Here is an 18767-nt window from a genome sequence, read left to right as displayed (position 1 = left end):
AAAAGCAAATCTCACTGGCCAAATCTGGAACAACTTGAGCACAAAATAAATCATTATTATTTCTTATTGTAAGGAATTAGTAGTACTTTTATACAGACTTACAATGAGGACAATGTAATAAGGGAATTTTGAATCATTGAAAAATTCATAAGTTCATATCAATTATAAATAGATAAACAAATGGGTGAAGGGAGGTCCTTTGCTAACAGTAGAATGCAAAGGTCTTAGTGGTAAATGTAGGAGGAATGCTGGAGTGGTAAAATCCTCAATTTGCAGCTGTCATAGTAGGATCAGGTAAGAGAGGGGTGGGCAAGAATCAATAGATACGAAATTGAGGGCAAAATCTTGATAAGAAACAGAATGGTCTCAGTGTATTCTCACACACTGTGTATTAGTTGAAATATGAGAAAAGGTATCTAGGCAGCCCCTGGAGCTGCCTGTATCCTGTAGGTATCCTGTATCAGAGGACACAGGATCACTGATGCAGTATTTCAGTCATGAGAAAACATCAGGCAAACACGAATGAAGGAAGTTATAATTAAAAAGTAGGATGATATTCTGGTTTCTCTTCAGATTATATAAATCTTTTGCCTTTTTCAAAGTAGGATGAGACTGTGTTCTTTTAAAAGGCCAACATCTTGAAAGACAAAGAATGACTGACCAAAATGTTCCGGATTAGGGGAGGCTAAAGAGACAGGATAGCTAAATACAACATCTCATCCTGGACTATGTTCTGCAGTGGATGGGGTAAAATGCTGCAAAGGATGTTATTAGATCAGTTAGCAGTTTTAAATGTGGATATTTAATTGGGTGAAATATTTTATCAAATTAAATTTATGAAGTCAATAACTACAATATGTTTATGGAAGAGAATATTCCTAGTCTTAGGAAGTATACACTGGAGTCTTTAGGGGTAAGGGATCATGGCATCTATAATATATCCTTAGATATTTTACAGAAAAAAAAAATAGGTGTACATACAGCCCTGACTGGTGTGGATCAGTGGGTTGGGGGCTGGCTGGTGAACTGAAAGGTTAAGGCACATGCCAGGGTTGTGGGCCAGGTCCCTGGTTAGGGGCATGTAAGAGGCAACTGATCAGTGTTTTATCACACATCAGTGTTTTTCTCCATTTCTCCCTCCCTTCCCCCCTCTCTAAAAATAAAATCTTTTAAAAGTGTGTGTGTGTGTGTGTGTGTGTGTGTGTGTGTGTGTGTGTGTGTGTAATAGAACAAGTAATGAAACATAGGCTAAAATGCTAATAGCTGAATCTTGGGTAAAAGGTATATGGATGATCTGTGTACTATTTATTTTGCAACATTTTATAAATTTGAAATTATTTTCAAATAAAAGGTTAAGAAAATGACAAAACGTTTCTCAGGTTTCTTCCCTTGAGGTTCTAAATCAGTGGGTCTGAGGGTAGAGCCTGTATATTTATGTTTTTAACAGTTCCACGGGTGATACCATGGGAGAAATATGGGAAACATCACTAAGGCATTTTGAAGAACAAAAGAAAAACTTGGAAGTGAGCAGAAATTTTTCTTATTTTTGAAAAAGGAAAACTCATTTTGCAAACCAAAGTTCATTTAGTAGCAAAGGTGGTTTTAGGTGGTATCTTAGAATGAGCTATTTTTTAACAGTATATGTTTTCTTAAAGAAGTTGTGATAAATAGCAGCCAGCAGTTCTTTAGGGATTAATTCATGCCTAGTGAACAAACCTTGTTTGATTGATTGATAGATGTATGAAAGAATCTTTTTCCCCTTCCCATCACCCTTTGGAATCAAATAGATACAGATTCAAAACCTGCTGCTTAACTAGCTATGTGACCTTAAATCTAATTTCTCACTTTCTCAGCTTCCTCACTTATAAAATGGACCTACAATATGTACCAGATAAAGGTTGCCATGAGGACTAAAGATATACATATATATGTATATAAAGCTTCCAGTACAATTCCTTGTCCTTGTATTTTCAGCTTGTGATTAAGTGTATATCTGTCTTTATGTATTTCAAGGGCAACCATTTAGAAAAAAAGGAAAAAGGAAATATTTTTTTTAACTCTAGAAATTAAAATAAGTAATCAGTGAGTAGAAAATATGGAAAGGAACACATTTGTTTACTAATGAATAACTTTGTAATAGCTAATGCTGCCTTTAAAAAATAAAGGTATTATCAAAAAAATTATAGTGTTGAGTTTTAACCAAACTTTATTATGCTAATCATTTTATAATATATACATATATCAAATCATGTTGTATACCTTAAACTTTTTATATAATGTTATATATCAGTTATATCTCAGTAAAACTAGAAAAACATTTTAGATAAAGAAGTGACCACTGTAGAGATACTACTGCTAAAGGCTGAGCAACTTACCAGGGATACTACTGAAGGGACTCCTTCACAGCCATTTAAGTTATATTATCTCTGAGGTCCCTTTTCATTCATGACTTTGAGGTTGCTCATGGAAGGATCCTAACTCATGAGTGTGCAAGTAATCACTAAGAAACAAAAAACTCACCTTTAACAGGAACCTAAATAACAAAACAAAGAAACAAGCAAAATGTAACCAAAGACACTGAAATAGAGGACAGGCTGATGGTGACCGGAGGGGAGAGAAGAGGGAATTTAAGGGGACAGTGGGAAGGGTTCACAGGAACAGACTTAAAGGACACATGGTCATAGACTAAGGGGAGGGTGGTAATGGGAGGGAAGTGGGGAGGGTGGGAGGGGGAACTGGATTGGGAGTAAAAAGGAGAAAACTGTATATGAACAGTGATTAATTAATAAAAAAAAAGAAACAAAAAACTATGGTTAGGAAAAAAGTTTTATGTATAAATCAGTACTTCTCTGGTCACACTTTCTGAATTTTTTTTCTATTTTTTAAAAAACAGAACTAATATTCAGACGTTCAAAACATCAGAGAGCCCTTGGTCCTTACTTCAACCCTAAATAAAGTGACATGAAAAATCAGAACTGTTTATCTTGCACACATCTGAACTCTATATGCAATGGTTTTTAAAAATGAAGAATTACAACAAAAGTTGTTATGGCAGTATCTTGCCGTTGTTATTTGAAATTTATTTAATTGAAATCTGTTGTAATTAATAAACTTACTGTAATTTTTTTAAAAAAGGAAATTGGCCCTGGCTGGTGTGACTTAGTGGATTAAATTCCAGCCTGCAAACCAAAGGATCACTGGTTCAGTTGCCAGTCTAGGGCACACGCCTGGGTTGTGGGCCAGGTCCCCAGTAAGGGGGCGTATGAGAGGCAACTACACATTGATATTTCTCTCCCTCTCTTCCTCCTTTCCCCTCTCTAAAAATAAATAAACAAAATCTTTAAAAATAAAAAATGTTCTTGATAGGAAAATACTGCTGGGATTTTTGTTGGCGGGGATTGATTTTCTTCATAAATTTTAACTGTTGAGCTGTGCTTATGAGATTTAGAAACTCTTCAGTTTTTGAAAAGCCATTTAATGCTTACTGTGTAAGAGGTTAGCTGACTTGATTAGATAATATATGGAGCTAATGAAACTAAGATTTCAGGATCTTTTATCATTTCTTTGTCCCAAATGAATATACTCCCTCACAAAGGGATCCTAGCTAGAATATAATTGGATCTGATAGGAGAAAAGGAAACCTAATTAGGAAAAAAAAACGTAATTTCAGTAGACTTCATGGATTAAACAGAGATAGATTTCTCCTTTTTCTGTTGAGTGGATGATTTATAAAAGCATTAGAGGTAGGGCAAAGCCTTTTTAAAGGTTGGCTTTCAAAATCATAATATGTTGACCACAAGTGTTCCTGTATTATGTAAGGTACAGGCAAAGATTAGAAATGCTACCATCTCTAGATACGTTCTGATAAGGAAACATGAAGACCATATTTCTATTTAAGTATATGATTATTAAAACAGATAAAAGCATCAGCTCTCCAGAAGCTGTACATTCTGTTTCATTCTGTGATGAAATACTTTAATGTCAAGTAAAATTTCTTTGTCTTGAATATTTACCCTCCGGTTTTTAGCTGTATATGATTGATGGACTAAGGAAGTATTGTACATAGTGAGAGGTGCTTTAAATATTTAAAATATGAAATAAATTAATCACTGGTAGAGATACGGGTAGATATTTTTCTTTTTAAAATTTTAATTTGAAGGGGTTGGTATTTTAAAAACACAAATTAAGTACCTTTTCCCAGAGTACTTAAGTATGTATTTTTTACTATTTCTAGATCTACATAGTATGAGTCTTAAAACTAGGCCTTCAAAAATAAAAACTATTAACAAATCTTGCTTTTGAAGGAATTATTATTTTATCTAAACATTAGCTTTTTCTACAACTTTAGATTGTAAATCAGGAAAATTACAAAATTTTACAAGCTGGTTGAAATTCACATCAAAACCAAGTCATATTATCAAAGCCAAGATATTATAGTTCACTTTGAACAGAATGTGTGCTTGAATATCACACTGCTTACTCTTGAAATAATTTGACTAGAATTACCTGCAACCCATTCCTTAGAAGGCTTTTATATGCCTTTGCCACTAAAGCAATAGTTTGCAAAGTACAGTCCCTAGAACTGCTGACTCAGAATCAGAAACTCTGGGATGGAGTCTAGTAAGCTGTCTTTAACAAGCTTACTTTAACATGATGCTGATGCACATTGAAAGTTGGAGAACCATTGCATTAAAGCATGGGATTCTGTTGCTTTTCCTCAGGAAAAAAATTAAAATGTGCAATTAAAGTTAAATTTTTGCTTTCCTCCCTAGAGAAAGGGCAGCTTTATTATAATCCTTCCATATGCTACCAGCTCATCTTGTCCTTCTCTTCCTTCAGTGTATCAATATATTTCATCAGACCCAACACGTGGTTTCAGTAGCTTTAACAAAACCCTCAGTGTTGCATTGCAGAGCTCTGAGATGTCAGCAAAGAGAACACCATGCTTTCATTCGTGTCATTGCTCATCCTGCTAAGCATGAATGCTCAAATGATTCTCAGTTTAGGTCAGCAGGTAGAGGGCATTCAGTAAAATCTGATGGAGTCTAGATGCCCTTGAGACATAATAGTAAGATTGAAAATAGAAGCAACACATAACTAATATTTGTATGTTGGAGTAACAGCTGGCATATTAAGAACTAGTGAATTGAGAAATTGAATATCAAGCAGGAAATTTACCATTAAGTATAGTAGTCAGCAATGATGATAGGAAGAGGAGAAAACTGCCCTAAAACTCAGGTCAGGACCCAGTATGGATTTGAGTAACAAAGGAACCATATTCTTCTGACTTTATGACATATACTGTTAAAGCTGTCATATGTCCTACATGACTTCCCACATCATCAACCTCTAAACCTTAAAAAGCCTTGTTTTCCAGCATATAAAATAACATTCTACTCATATCTATATTACCAACTTTTAGGAGTTTTAGAATATCAAGTAGATCAACATTGGCTTTTTCTTTAATCTTACAGTGGCATTTCATTACATCATTTTTATATAAATGCATCAGGTAATAATATATATAATAAGTATACCTGTTATCATAAACTCAATTTTTTCCCTAAAATTTACTATGGCCTTAAAACTACAAGGTACAAAAATTTACAGTTGCAATGAAGAAGAAATTTCCAGGGGCTCTTTGAAATCTTAATCTATGGAACTGCTGGCTCATATAGCTGGTTTAAGGACTGTGAAAGGATCTGTGTAGGTAGTATCTGCCTTTATTTTTTAGTAATGATATGGATCACAGGTGGCAAACACAAGGCATGCAAGCCAAATCCAGTCTTGCACCATGTTTTATGTGGCCTGGCACTTTGTTTCTACCTGGCAGCAGCACAGAGCTCCTTGCCCCTATTTAAGGAGTAGTTACATATATACAGCCCTAAAATTACATCCAGCCCTTTGAAGGCAACTGTGAGGCTGATGTGGCCCCTGGTGAAAATGAATTTGACACCCCTGATATGGATTATAATAATAAATACCTTCATTTTCTGGAAGGTTTTGAAGTACTTGAATTAATTTTAATAACCTAGGTATATTTGGACAGTAATGTATGTTTTTCTTTCTTAATGTATTTGAGTTTAGAAATAAAGTTTATAGGAGTCAGTGATTACTCTAATATGATAATATTCTCTTATTTCAAACAGCTAGTTAAAGGCCTTCAGCAAGAGCTGAATCGATTATATTCCCTTTTCTGTTCTCGGAATCCAGACTTTGAAGAAAAAGGGGGTAAAGTCTCAATAGTGTCACATTCACTGGGATGTGTAATTACTTATGACATAATGACTGGCTGGAATCCAGTTCGACTCTATGAACAGTTGCTGCAGAAGGAAGAAGAATTGCCTGATGAACAATGGATGAGCTATGAAGAACGACATCTGCTTGATGAACTCTATGTAACAAAACAACGGTAAAATACCCTAGCCTCTTAAAATAATTTAAAATGTCTTCATGGAATTACTGGACTTATTGGAAAACTTGAAGATTTTCATGATAAAGAAAAAATACATTGTTCAGGGTACAAAGATTATTAGATAATGTACCTAATCAAGGAGAGACTATTTTCATGCTAATTATGTGCGTTTTCCTGTAACATAAAATAAATGGCTTTGTTATCTGCTGCTTTTTCCTTTGGTCTGTCCTTCACAGTTTATCAGAAGTGAAATCTAAAACATTTTTAAAGTTGAATCACTGTGTAGAATCCTTGTTGAAATATTTATCAGTTTGTAATCCTTTATAGTTTCACTAATCTTAGGGAGAGGGACCCTTACCTTTCTTATTCTGGAAATAATTTTCAAGCCCTTTTTCCTTGGCAAATCTATTTTCAACACATTTTCTAATTATCTGTATAGTTAGTTACATGCTCTTTCTTCTTTATCCTCTTAATGGCTGTCTAGTTGCTCTTAATAACACAGTGAAAAGCCACTCATTTTGATAGTGTTGTATAAAAACAACCAATTTAGTTGACTAAAATTTTTACTCAGGAAGCCTTGGGTTTGTTTTAGTCTAATGGAAGTTGTTTACAGATTTTTATTTAGAATCTTATGAAATACCATAGGCTAGATACATAAAGTTTACAGTGGCAAAGTAATTGCTAGTTTTGAAAGAAAATGTCATGTTGGCAAGCCTCAGAACAGTATTTTCTATATAAGACCTAGTAAAAAGAATTGTTAAAAGGCTTATAAAATGAACTGCAACCTTTTATTTCTTTTTTAACTTAGTTCCGTTGTTTATTAAATGTAAGTAGATCTGGAACATTATAATGGGATAAAATTGAAATATCTCAAACATTCACTAGCAGAGAAGAATTAAATAAACTGTAGTTCATTTGTAGGATGGACTGTTACACAGCCATTTATAAAGAATAAAGTAGATCAGGAAGCCATGAAATGAAAAGATGTCTGAGATTCATTATTAAATATGGGGAGGGAGGAAGACATGGAACAATGTATATGGTACAAACATTTGGTGTGATTTTTCAAGAGAGAGATAGATATATACTTGCCTCACATTTTACTGAAGGATCCACCCCAAAAAAACCTACTAACAGCAGGTATTATGAATAGTTGCACTTTTACTAATCATTTCATAAACTTTTGTAGACCTTCTATGCTATAGTAGATACATTTATTAAATACTGTCCATAGGGATTAATTTGAGGAATTAGATCATGGGTCATCAATTTCTTCTTTATACTTAGTGAACTAGTGAGCACTTAAAATTATGAAATTATAAATACATATACATAATTTTATACTGCTTCCTAGGCTGAGAGAAATAGAAGAACGGCTGCATGGATTGAAGGCATCATCTATGACACAAACACCTGCCTTAAAATTTAAGGTAAGGAAACATGGATGAGATTTTCATTATTTCACTCTTTTTCCAAACAGTATTAGAGGCATGACAGTAGGATTCAAACAAAATCTTAATTATTGTTCTCTCAAAGTGGTGTTTATTGAACACATACTGTGTGTTGGATGGACACTGCTAATTTCTGGGTTCTTCAAAGAAAAGATAAGACAGTTCCCCAGCCCTTAGGATGTATAACACAGTGTTACTGCTGCTATCAGCAGTATGCAGAATGATGTACATACAAGAGAGAGGTTTTTATTTTTGGCTAAAAAGGATACAAGGGAATGACATTTGTTCTTGTTAGTAAGTTGGAATGTTTCTAAGTGGAAAAGTGCTATTCTGTGTTAAAGAAAGAACATAAAGGTGTGGAGTGATATAACTTTATATAGTATGTTCAAGAAACACAAAATAATCTCAAGCAGTGGGAAAAGAAAAATAGCTGGGAAATATTTAGCATTTAGAATTAACAAACCTTTGTGCCCAGCAATTTGTGCGGGATCAGACAAATAAGTGGAAATATAACAGTGATGATTCTAAGGATGGAAAGTTGGTATTTCAGTCAGTGAAAGGTGTGTGACAAAAGCATAAGATGGGACACAAGAGGTTTGTTGGGAGCAGGGTGAACAAACCAGTTAGGTTAATATGTAGAACTCAGGGCAGGGAGGCTGTGGAAGAGCAGGGGGAGCTGAAAATAAAGAACTTATATATGATATGGACAGTAGGAAGCTTTTCAGAGTTCTTGAACATCAGAATGGAGCTGTCAAAAGCAATGGTTTAAAAGAATAAAATGGCAGAGAGATGTTGATATTCTCCTCAGTGTTGAAAAGAATACATCCTGTAGCTGAAAAGCAGTGTTTCCATTGTTAAATGGAGTATGGCATAAGTTTCCTTATGCTCATTTTCGGCTGACTATATGCTCATGTTTAGTATACTGTATTACCTCTTCTTAAAATCTGTGTTTTTTTTAAATCACAGGAACTTAACACACAGATTAAGTAATGGAATGATACAGAAAATTTTTTTAAAACAGTAAGAATTTGGGGCAACAATTTGCAAAGTGTGTGATTGTATAACCATTAAGCCGTACACCTGAAACTGATAGAAAATAATATTGAATGTAAACTGTAATTGAAAAAAACTAATTAAATAAAACATTCAGAATTTTCATAATAGAATCTATCTCTACAATTGGTAAAGGTTTTTTTTTTAACTTAACACATTTAAAAACCGTAACTAAATTTATAACATATATTTAAAAGCTGTAAGAGCATAGTCTTTGGAATCATCCCCACCTGGAATTTGAGTTCCATTTTTATCACAATTATTGTATATAATCAATGTCAAATACATAGAATTTATCTGGTAAAAAAAAGTAAACTCTTCTGTTTTATGTCCTGGTTTTTTTACTAGAGAGTTGAATATGATCCACCAAGATATATTAGGGTCTCAAAATTTAGTATCACATTACTAGTAATTATGCACTATATTTGTGGATCGCAATACAAAGTCATATGTAGTCTAATGATATGAATTTAAAATTATTAATTACAGAGGAAAAAATATAGAAATCTAAAGTTTAAAAAGGAATGTCTGATGAATTGGCAAATCAGTACTTTGGACTCCAGAATTCTAAAAGGAACATAAATCTTTGGTGTCCGTTAGCTGGCAGAGGGATTTACTTTCAGAATAGAGGTGGTAGATATGTTGTAGGTGACTACTGAACTTAAAAAAAAAAAAAAAGATATTGACAGACTTTGGTCTGGAGAATGGGAAACTGATTCTGATTGTGAGGCTCTGCCACTAAACACAATACCTCAAACTTAGTATGCACAAAAATAGAATTTACCTAAGAGTTTCATGTTACAATTAATGGAATCACTAGCTTCCCAGTGAGCCAGAATCTAATCTTATGAATTGCCTCTTACTCATTCCTCATCCCCGTCACCATTCATTCAATTTCATTCCACCCTGTCTACTCATACTTTCATTTCTGAATGGGACAGCTAGTCCTGCCTGGATTCAGGTTATCTTTTGCCTAAACTCAATAATTTCCTACCTTGTCTCCAAGTCACCAGACTCTCTTTTTTCCAGTTTATCCACAAGCTACTACCAGTTACCAACCTCCTAAAACATGGGTCAAATTGTATTCTCTTTGACCACCTATAAAATAAAGCCTAACTGTCTTAGTCAAACAGTCAAGGTTCTGTAGCATTCTCTCACTCCAAGCTACATTTTCCCCATACCTAATATTTCAGCCATGTCGGACTATTTCTGTTCCCTAAGTTAAACCAGGTTCTTTCCTCCCTCTGCTTTAATTCATGTGCTTCCAGACCCAGTATCCCAACCCCAACCGTGAAAATTTTTTTCATCTTTTTTGGCCCATGAAAATGCTTCCTCCTTTGCAAAGACTTCAGAGTTGAAATAAATTACTCCTTTCTCTGTTCTCTCCTTTTAAAAATTTTGTGTTTATTGAATTTAGTGAGAAAAAAATACCGATTTGTTGTTACACTTATTTATGCGTTCACTGCTTGCTTCTTTATGTGCCTTGAACAGAGATCAAACCCAAAACCTTGACTTATAAGGGCGACGCTGCAGCCAACTGAGCTACACAGCCAGGGCTTTTTCTCTGTTCTCTTATAGCAACAGTTTTCAAAAGGTGTGCTGCAAGAATTTTTTAAACATGTAATACCTGCCTATTTAGTCAGGGGCACCAACCCCTTTTCTGTCAGATTGTCAATTAAAAAAAGACAACAGTCAACAGTAGCCATTCTGTGTGAATGAATCAAAATTATATGTATTTTTTGTCAGATTGGCAAAAAAGATCATTTATTTTTTGGTGTGCCGCAGAATTTCAGTAATGTTTATTTGTGCCATGAGAAGAAAAAGGTTGGAAATCATACTTTCCCTATCTTATGAATTTATTTTATTCTGCCTTCCACACAAGATTCTAAACTTTGAATGCAAAAACTCTGCCTTACTCATTTTTATATTCTCTACAGAATGTAGTATATCACTTCACATAAAATAGTGGCTTTTAAAAAAATTTTATTTATTTTTATTTTTTTTATAGAGAGGGGAAGGAAAGGAGAGAGGGAGAGAAACATCAATGTGCAGTTGTGTCTTGCACATCCCCTACTGGGGACATGGCCCACAACCCGGGCATGTGCCCTGACTGGGAATCAAACCAGCAACCCTTTAGTTTGCAGGCCCGAGCTCAATCCGCTGAGCTACACCAGCCAGGGCAAATAGTGGCTTAATAAATCTTTGATTAGCATATAGAAACACAATGAAATTACCTTCCTTTATCCTTCTCATTTATTTTCTATTATATTTAAAGTTGTTCCTACAAATAGATTGCATGGAATTAATTAATTAATTAATTAATAATGTATATAGTTAAATAATGCAAATGCCATCTAGACAGAATTCATAGAAAAGACATATATTTGTAGATAATTTTGTTATTTGTATTTTACCGTATGTTATGTCCAAATTCTATTAAAAAACACTTTACCGTTTTTAAAATTTTGAATGACTATTATTTTAGGTTGAAAATTTCTTCTGCATGGGATCCCCACTGGCAGTTTTTCTGGCATTACGTGGCATTCGCCCAGGAAACACTGGAAGTCAGGACCATATTTTGCCCAGAGAGATTTGTAACCGGTTACTAAACATTTTTCATCCAACAGATCCAGTGGTGAGTTGCATATATAGACATTTTTCTCCATTAAATTGTTCCTAAAAGAATCTTTAAGAAACCTTGCAAGTTACCACTGAATTAATGAGAGCTCATTTAATGATTTTACTTGCATAGGTTCATCTTTTTAAACATTTGTGTTTTAGATGATACAGGACTCAGGAAATAAAATACCTTAGGAATGACCTGTTTATGTTGTACTTATAGTATAAGAGTATCGTGTAAAAATAATAATATAAGGGACAGGAATCTTCTGGACTTTCAAACCATAACCAGTTGCAATACCCATAACCTAGCAATCAAATTTTGAGAATCTCACTTTAAATACTTTTTCTCTAAAGCATGCCACAATATCAAAATGTGTTTGGTAGATCCTCTTAGAAATGAAAATATTTAAATATTATGTATTACACATGAAAAAGTGGAAGAGTTTGTTTTAGCCTGGTAGAATTATAAACTTTTGGGATTTTTGTATTTTCTGTTACATTTGTATTGTGCATTTTTTTTTAATGTAAACACTCCAAGGATCATGTATCCAGGTAAACAGTTTAATACATAATTTCTTAGATGAGAAAAATGCTTCCTTAAGTCTTTTGGAGGGGGGACAAGCTAGATATAACTAAATTTAAAACAAACTATTTTAAGTAGCATTCTGAAAAATAGCTTTATATAATTGTGTAAAAGTCTTTTTAAAAGATTGTTAGCTAGTGTGTAGGACCACAGAGTGAAGGCTTTCACTCTTCAAGCCTAACAGAAAGCCTGAAGGCAGAGGCAGATCTCTGGGAGCTCTGAGACTTTAGCTGACCCTCCCCTGGGCCTAGTGCTGGTAAAAGCCAGTCTTGGTGTGCAGCCTGGTTCTTTGTGCACACACCAAGACCCAGGAGAGGGAGCCACATGCTATTGATCTCTGATAGTTCCAAACAGGTTGCCCAGAGCTACTCACAAGCCAGGTTTGACAGATCTACCTAACACGTAGAAATAAACACAAAGAGGCAGCCAAAATGGGAAGACAAAGAAACGGGCTCCAAATGAAAGAACAAGAGAATTCTTCAGAAGAAGAACTGGATGGAATGGAGGCAAGAAATTTATCAGAGACTTCAGAGTAATGATTATAAGGATACTCAACAGCATGAAAAAAAGACATAGAAACCATAAAAAAGGACCAGTCAGAAATAAAGAATGCAATATCTGGAAAAAAATAATACACTGGAAGGAATAAACAGTAGATTAGATGAAGCAGAGGATCGAATCAGTAATTTGGAAGACAAGGTAGAAAAAAACACCCAATTAGAGCAGCAAAAAGAAAAAAGAATTTTTAAAAATGAGAGGAGTTTAAAAAAACTACGGGACGTGAAGCATAACAACATTCACATCATGGGAATTCCAGAAGGAAAGTAGAGTGAGCAAGGAATCGAGAACCTATTTGAAGAAAAAATGACCAAAAAATTTTCTAATCTGGTGAAGGAAAAAGATACACAAGTTCAGGACGCTTAGAGAGTCCCAAACAAATTGGACTCAAAGACGCCTATACCAAGACACATTATAATCAAAATGGCGAGGCTTAAAGACCAGGAAAGAATCCTAAAAGCCACAAGAGAAAAGTAGATAGTTACATTCAAGGGAGCACCAATTACACTGTCAACAGAAACATTTCAGGCCAGAAGAGAGTGCGGTGAAATATTTAAGGTGATGAAAAGCAAGGTCCTACAGCCAAAGCTACTTTTCCCAGCAAGGCTAGCATTTAAAATCAAAGGAGAAATAAGGAGCTTCCCAGACAAGAAAAAGCTAAAGAAGTTTGTTAACACCAAACCAATAATGAAACAAATGTTTTAAAAGGCTTACTTTAAGAAGAAGAAGAAGAAACAGAGAGAAAAAAATCAGAGGAAAATAGTCTACCAATAAAATGGCACTAAATATGCATCTATCAATATTCACCTTAAATATAAATGGCTTAAATGCTCCAACCAAAAGACAGGGTAGTTGAATGGATAAGAAAAGAAGACCTATACATATGCTGCCTCCAAGAATCCCACCTCAGATCACAAAATGCACACAGACTAAAAGTAAAGTGATTGAAAAAGGTGTCATGCAAATAGAAAGAAAAAAAACTGGAATAGCAATACTTATATCCAACAAAACAGCCTTTAAAAACAACGCTACAGTGAGAAACAAAAAAGGACACTACATAATGATAAAGGGAACAACCTAAAAAGAGGATATAACCCTAATAAATATTTTACACACCCAACATAGGAGCACCGAAATATGTAAAGCAAATTTTGATGCATAAGAAGGGGGAAAACTGACAAATACAGTCACACTCAGGGATTTTAATATCCCTTTGACTTCTGTAGATGGATATTCCACACAGAAAATCACCAAGGAGACAGCAGGCTTAAACAACACACTAGATCAAATGGACTTAATTGATGTCTTCAGAACATTTCACCCAAAGCAGCAGAATATGAGGTCTGTCCAGAAAAAGTCCAGCCATTGTAATATAACGAGAACAGTTTGTGCAATATTGATGTAACCTCCAGCCAAGGAGAGTAGACTGAAATGCACATGAATGAACAATGATGACTTCACTGTACTAATTAGTGGGGACAATAGACACCATTGAGTGAGCCATGTATACTGTGTGGCTATTGCATTCAAAATGACTGAGCAAGTAGAGCAACGAATCTGCATAATATTTTGGGTTAAGCTCAAACATTCCTCCATGGAAACTATTTGGATGATTCAGAAGGATGCAGCTATGGGCAACTGGTGATTAGCAGCTTCATCAGGTTAACATGCCGCTTGTGCATTATGTCTCATGCAATTTTTTGGTGAAACATCAAATCATCCAAGTGATTCAGCCCCACTACAGCCCAGATTTGGCACCTCATGACTTCTGACTTTTCCCCCAACTAAAATCACCTTTGAAAGAGAAGAGATTTCAGGCTGTTGATGAGATTCAGGAAAATATGATGGGGCAGCTGATGGCTATTGGGAGAACTATGTGACATCTCAAGGTGCCTAACTTTGAAGGGAATTGAGGTGTCATTATCCTATATACAATGTTTTTTGTATTTTATATCTTTTATTAATGTCTCTTTTGCATATTACATGGCTGGGTACCTTCTGGACAGATTCCATATACATCTCAAGTGCACATGGAATGTTTTTTTAAGATAGGCCACATGTTAGGACACAAAACGAGTCTCAGTAAATTTAAGAAGATTGAAGTTATATCAGGCATCTCTGACTATAATACAATGAAACTACAAGTCAATCACAAGAACACTGAAAAAACACACAAAGATATGGAAGCTAAATAACTTGTTATATGAATGGGTCAACAACAAGATCAAGGAAGAAATCAAAAGATACCTTGAAACAAATAAAAATGGGAATACAACAATCCAAAATCTATGGAACACAGGGAAAGCAATCCTAAGAGGGGAACTTCATAGCATTATAAGCCTATCTTTAAAAAAAAAAAAAAGAAAAAACTCAAATAAACAATCTAACTTTACACTTAAATGAACAAGAAAATGAACAACAAAGCCCAAAGTGAGTAGAAGAAAGGAAATAACAAAGATCAGAGCAGAAATAAATGAAATAGAGTCTTTAAAAAATGATGCAAAAGATCAGTGAATCCAAGAGCTGATTCTTGGAAAAGATAAACAAAATTGACAAACCTTTAACCAGATGCATCAAGAGAAAAAGAGAGAAGACCCACATAAAATCATAAATGAAAGAGGAAAAATAACAACTGATACCAAAGAAATACAAAGAACTATAAAAAAAATTATAAACAACTATGCCAGCGAACTGGACAACCTGGATGAAATGGGTAAGTTCCTAGAAACATACAATTTTCCAAAACTATCTCAGGAAGAATCAGAGAATCTGAATAAACAGATTACACCTAATAAAATTGAAGCAGTAATCAAAAGCTCGTAACAAACAAAAGCCATGAATTGGATGGCTTCACAGGTGAATTTTACCAAATATTCCAAAATGAACTAACACCTATCCTTCTCAAACTATTTCAAAAAACTCAAGAGGATGGAAGCTTCCCAAACTCATTTTATGAGGCCAGCATTATCCTAATTTCAAACCCAGATAAGGACACTACTAAAAAAGAAATTATAGACCAAAATCCCCAAAGAACATAGTTGTAAAATACTCAACCAAATATAGCAATGCATCAAAAAGATCATATACCATGATCAAGTGGGATTTATTCTGGGAATGCAAGGTTGGTATAACATTCACAAATCAGTAAATGTGATTCACCATGTAAACAAAATGAAGGATAAAAACTACGTGATCATATTAGTAGATGCAGAAAAAGCACTTGATAAGTCTTATCTGTATGATACAGATGATAATATTTACCTCATAGGGTTGTTAGGATAAGTAATATAGAGGGTCTGGCACAAATAATGCCCCCCCGCTTTTTTAAAGATTTTATTTCTAGAGAGAGAGGAAGGGAGGGAGAGAAACATCAATGTGTGGTTGCCTGTCACATGCCCCCAACTAGGGACCTGGCCCACAACCCAGGCACGTGCTCTGATTGGGAATCGAACTGGTGACCTTTGGTTCACAGACCAGCACTGAATCCATTGAACCACACCAGCCAGGTCCCCCTCTTCTTTCACATAAAAATTTTACATTACAAAATCCTAAGCATGTAATTCTGTAACAAAACAAGATCACACTAAGCACACCACGTGGCATTTTAGGTAAAATGTTCAAATTGCTCTCCACCTCGTGCGAGACTTTTCACATACCCTACCAACCATACTCAATGGCGTTAATTCTGCCCAACCTTGTATATGTGAAAACATGTAGCTAGATATTCAATATTTCATTAATATGCATTAATTTAGCTCATTTGTTTTATAACTTGAACGTGAACTTGGAGCTTTCAGTGTCCTTTGTATAACATTAAATTTTGTTGAATTATAAAGGAGGGTTATAATCTCATTAATACTATTTTTATTCACTTTATAGTTTTCCTGCATTTTTTTAAAGTAATGTTTTTTTAATGATTATGTCAGAACTGTACTAGGCAGTTTTTATAGATATTATCTGTTCTCTGCAACATACTTGAGAGGAAGTGTTATCCCCATTCCTACAGCTCAGGAAACTAAGGCTCTAAGACTTTGTGACTTGGTGTCATACAGGTCATGAGTGATAGAGGCTAGAATGTGAACTCAGGGAATTCTGGCACCAAATCCATTGCCATTTCTGCTGTATCATCTCCACTTCACATTAGACAAATAGTATAATATCTGCATCTAATTTGTGTGTTATTATGTTAATCTGTTTGAAAATAGAGTTTACTAGGAGCTCCTAAGATTAAGAATTGATCTTATTTGCTGTGTTCCTGTTTACTCTTTATAGGTTCAACTTTGTTTGTGAGACTAACATAAATCTGTTAATGATACGAGAACATAATAAAAAAGAATTTATTTCTATGAAAGATTAATTAATGGGTACTATTAACGTAGACTAATCCTAATTGGTTTTTTTTTTCATAGTTCCATCATTAAGGAACTGTTAGACCAATTACATATTACTAAGAGTAAACAAGTAGGAATACATGTTAGAAATAACAGGTTTTTAAAATTTTCCTAAGGTCTGTTGAGCATGCACTAAAATGAAAATAAATAAAGTTTACTAAAATCTGAGCCTTAATGTTGTTTCTTTGAATTTTTTTTTAATCAAGGCTTATAGATTAGAACCGTTAATACTGAAACACTACAGCAACATTTCACCTGTCCAGATCCACTGGTATAATACTTCCAATCCTGTACCTTATGAGCATATGAAGCCAAGCTTTCTCCACCCAACAAAAGAACCTACCTCAGTTTCAGAGAATGAAGGCATTTCAACAATACCAAGCCCTGTGACCTCACCTGTTTTATCCCGCCGACACTATGGAGAATCTATAACAAATATAGGCAAAGCAAGCATATTAGGTAATTTCTCTTCAGTATTACTTATCAGTGAATATAAGTACTTTTTTATGGCATTAAGTTTGGAGAATTTGGAAATACTCTATGTGTTACAAACCTTCCAACAGTTAATTCCCATGTTTAGAATTAACTACCCCTCTCACTGTTCATGGTTGAGGACCAAAGCCCAGGAGTTCTCTGAGTAGATCAGATCCTGTAGTTTTGCATTATAAATAAGGTGGATGCACGAGAAAAGGTCTGGGGATCAAGTCCCTGATTTTAATCTTGTGAGATCTTAGACAAGTCATAGAATTTAAATGCATCCTCATCCGTGAAATAAGGTACTTGAGTTCTGAGGGCAGCCTTACCAACTAGTTCTCTGATGCATGTCCCAAAAGTCTCTTAAATGGTATTCTTCCTGAGGGCAACAAGGATATTTAATTTGCCTCTGAATGATCTCCAGTGCCAGCCACAATATTCGGCATAGCACTGGAGGTTAGTTAGATGCCAGTTGAATTTGTCTGTTGCCTTTGCTTACAAGTTGCCTTAATATAAAATGCCACAAGATGGCACTATAAGTAGGCTTTACCTGCTGGTTTAATTTCTGCTTCATTTCGTCATACAGATTGCTTATTGACAGCTTTTTATAACATAACCACTTAACTTCAGTATTGAGCATATGACTAATAAATATATGCCCATGTCAGTGGCATGGTTCTTAAAGAGTTTAATCTTACCAAATATTTTAATGAATAATGACCACTTGAATAAAACAGAATCTTTGTTCCTTTGTAAGCTAAATTCCTAGAGCTTATTCATTCTCATTCTGTTTAATGATATTTTTATTTTTAAACCTGTAATATAATTGTGATTTTTTTTTAAATGTTCCACCCTGGAAAAACATGACTAGGGTTTGGTCCTTCTGCCAGTTGGCTGTAATTATGGGTGGTGCTCTTTAGCTTGGTATGCGGTGTAATTCAGCAGAATGACTGCCCTGTTTTCTGACATGCAGGGGCTGCTAGCATTGGAAAGGGACTTGGAGGAATGTTGTTCTCAAGATTTGGACGTTCATCTACATCACAGTCGTCTGAGACATCAAAAGACTCAGTAGAAGATGAAAAGAAACCAGTTGCCTCGCCTTCTACTACCACTGTGGCAACACAGACCCTTCCACATAGCAGTTCTGGCTTTCTTGATTCTGCATGTTAGTTCATACTGTTCTTTCCTTAAGTTTAAATATTGTATCTTTTTTAAAATTG

At 34.7% G+C, this 18767-nt stretch overlaps 1 protein-coding gene across 7 annotated transcripts in view; it reads left to right on the top strand.

Annotated features, from left to right (window-relative positions):
- DDHD1 (DDHD domain containing 1) overlaps positions 1–18767 on the top strand; it is a 90796-nt gene that overhangs the window by 56321 nt on the left and 15708 nt on the right. For all 7 annotated transcript variants that reach the window (XR_006783771.1, XM_045822681.1, XM_045822679.1 and 4 more), the window contains 5 exons: positions 6150–6412; positions 7770–7845; positions 11405–11554; positions 17280–17532; positions 18521–18712. Coding sequence is in view for 6 of the 7 variants with exons in the window: in XM_045822681.1 (XP_045678637.1) it covers positions 6150–6412; positions 7770–7845; positions 11405–11554; positions 17280–17532; positions 18521–18712 (934 nt within the window). In the remaining variant the exon portion in view is untranslated. The remainder of the gene's footprint in view (positions 1–6149; positions 6413–7769; positions 7846–11404; positions 11555–17279; positions 17533–18520; positions 18713–18767) is intronic.

The sequence above is a fragment of the Phyllostomus hastatus genome, unplaced genomic scaffold, assembly GCF_019186645.2.
Source record: "Phyllostomus hastatus isolate PE091 unplaced genomic scaffold, TTU_PhHast_1.1 phas_scaffold_501, whole genome shotgun sequence".
In the NCBI taxonomy this organism is placed as follows: domain Eukaryota; kingdom Metazoa; phylum Chordata; class Mammalia; order Chiroptera; family Phyllostomidae; genus Phyllostomus; species Phyllostomus hastatus.
This window is presented reverse-complemented; position numbering and strand designations above follow the sequence as displayed.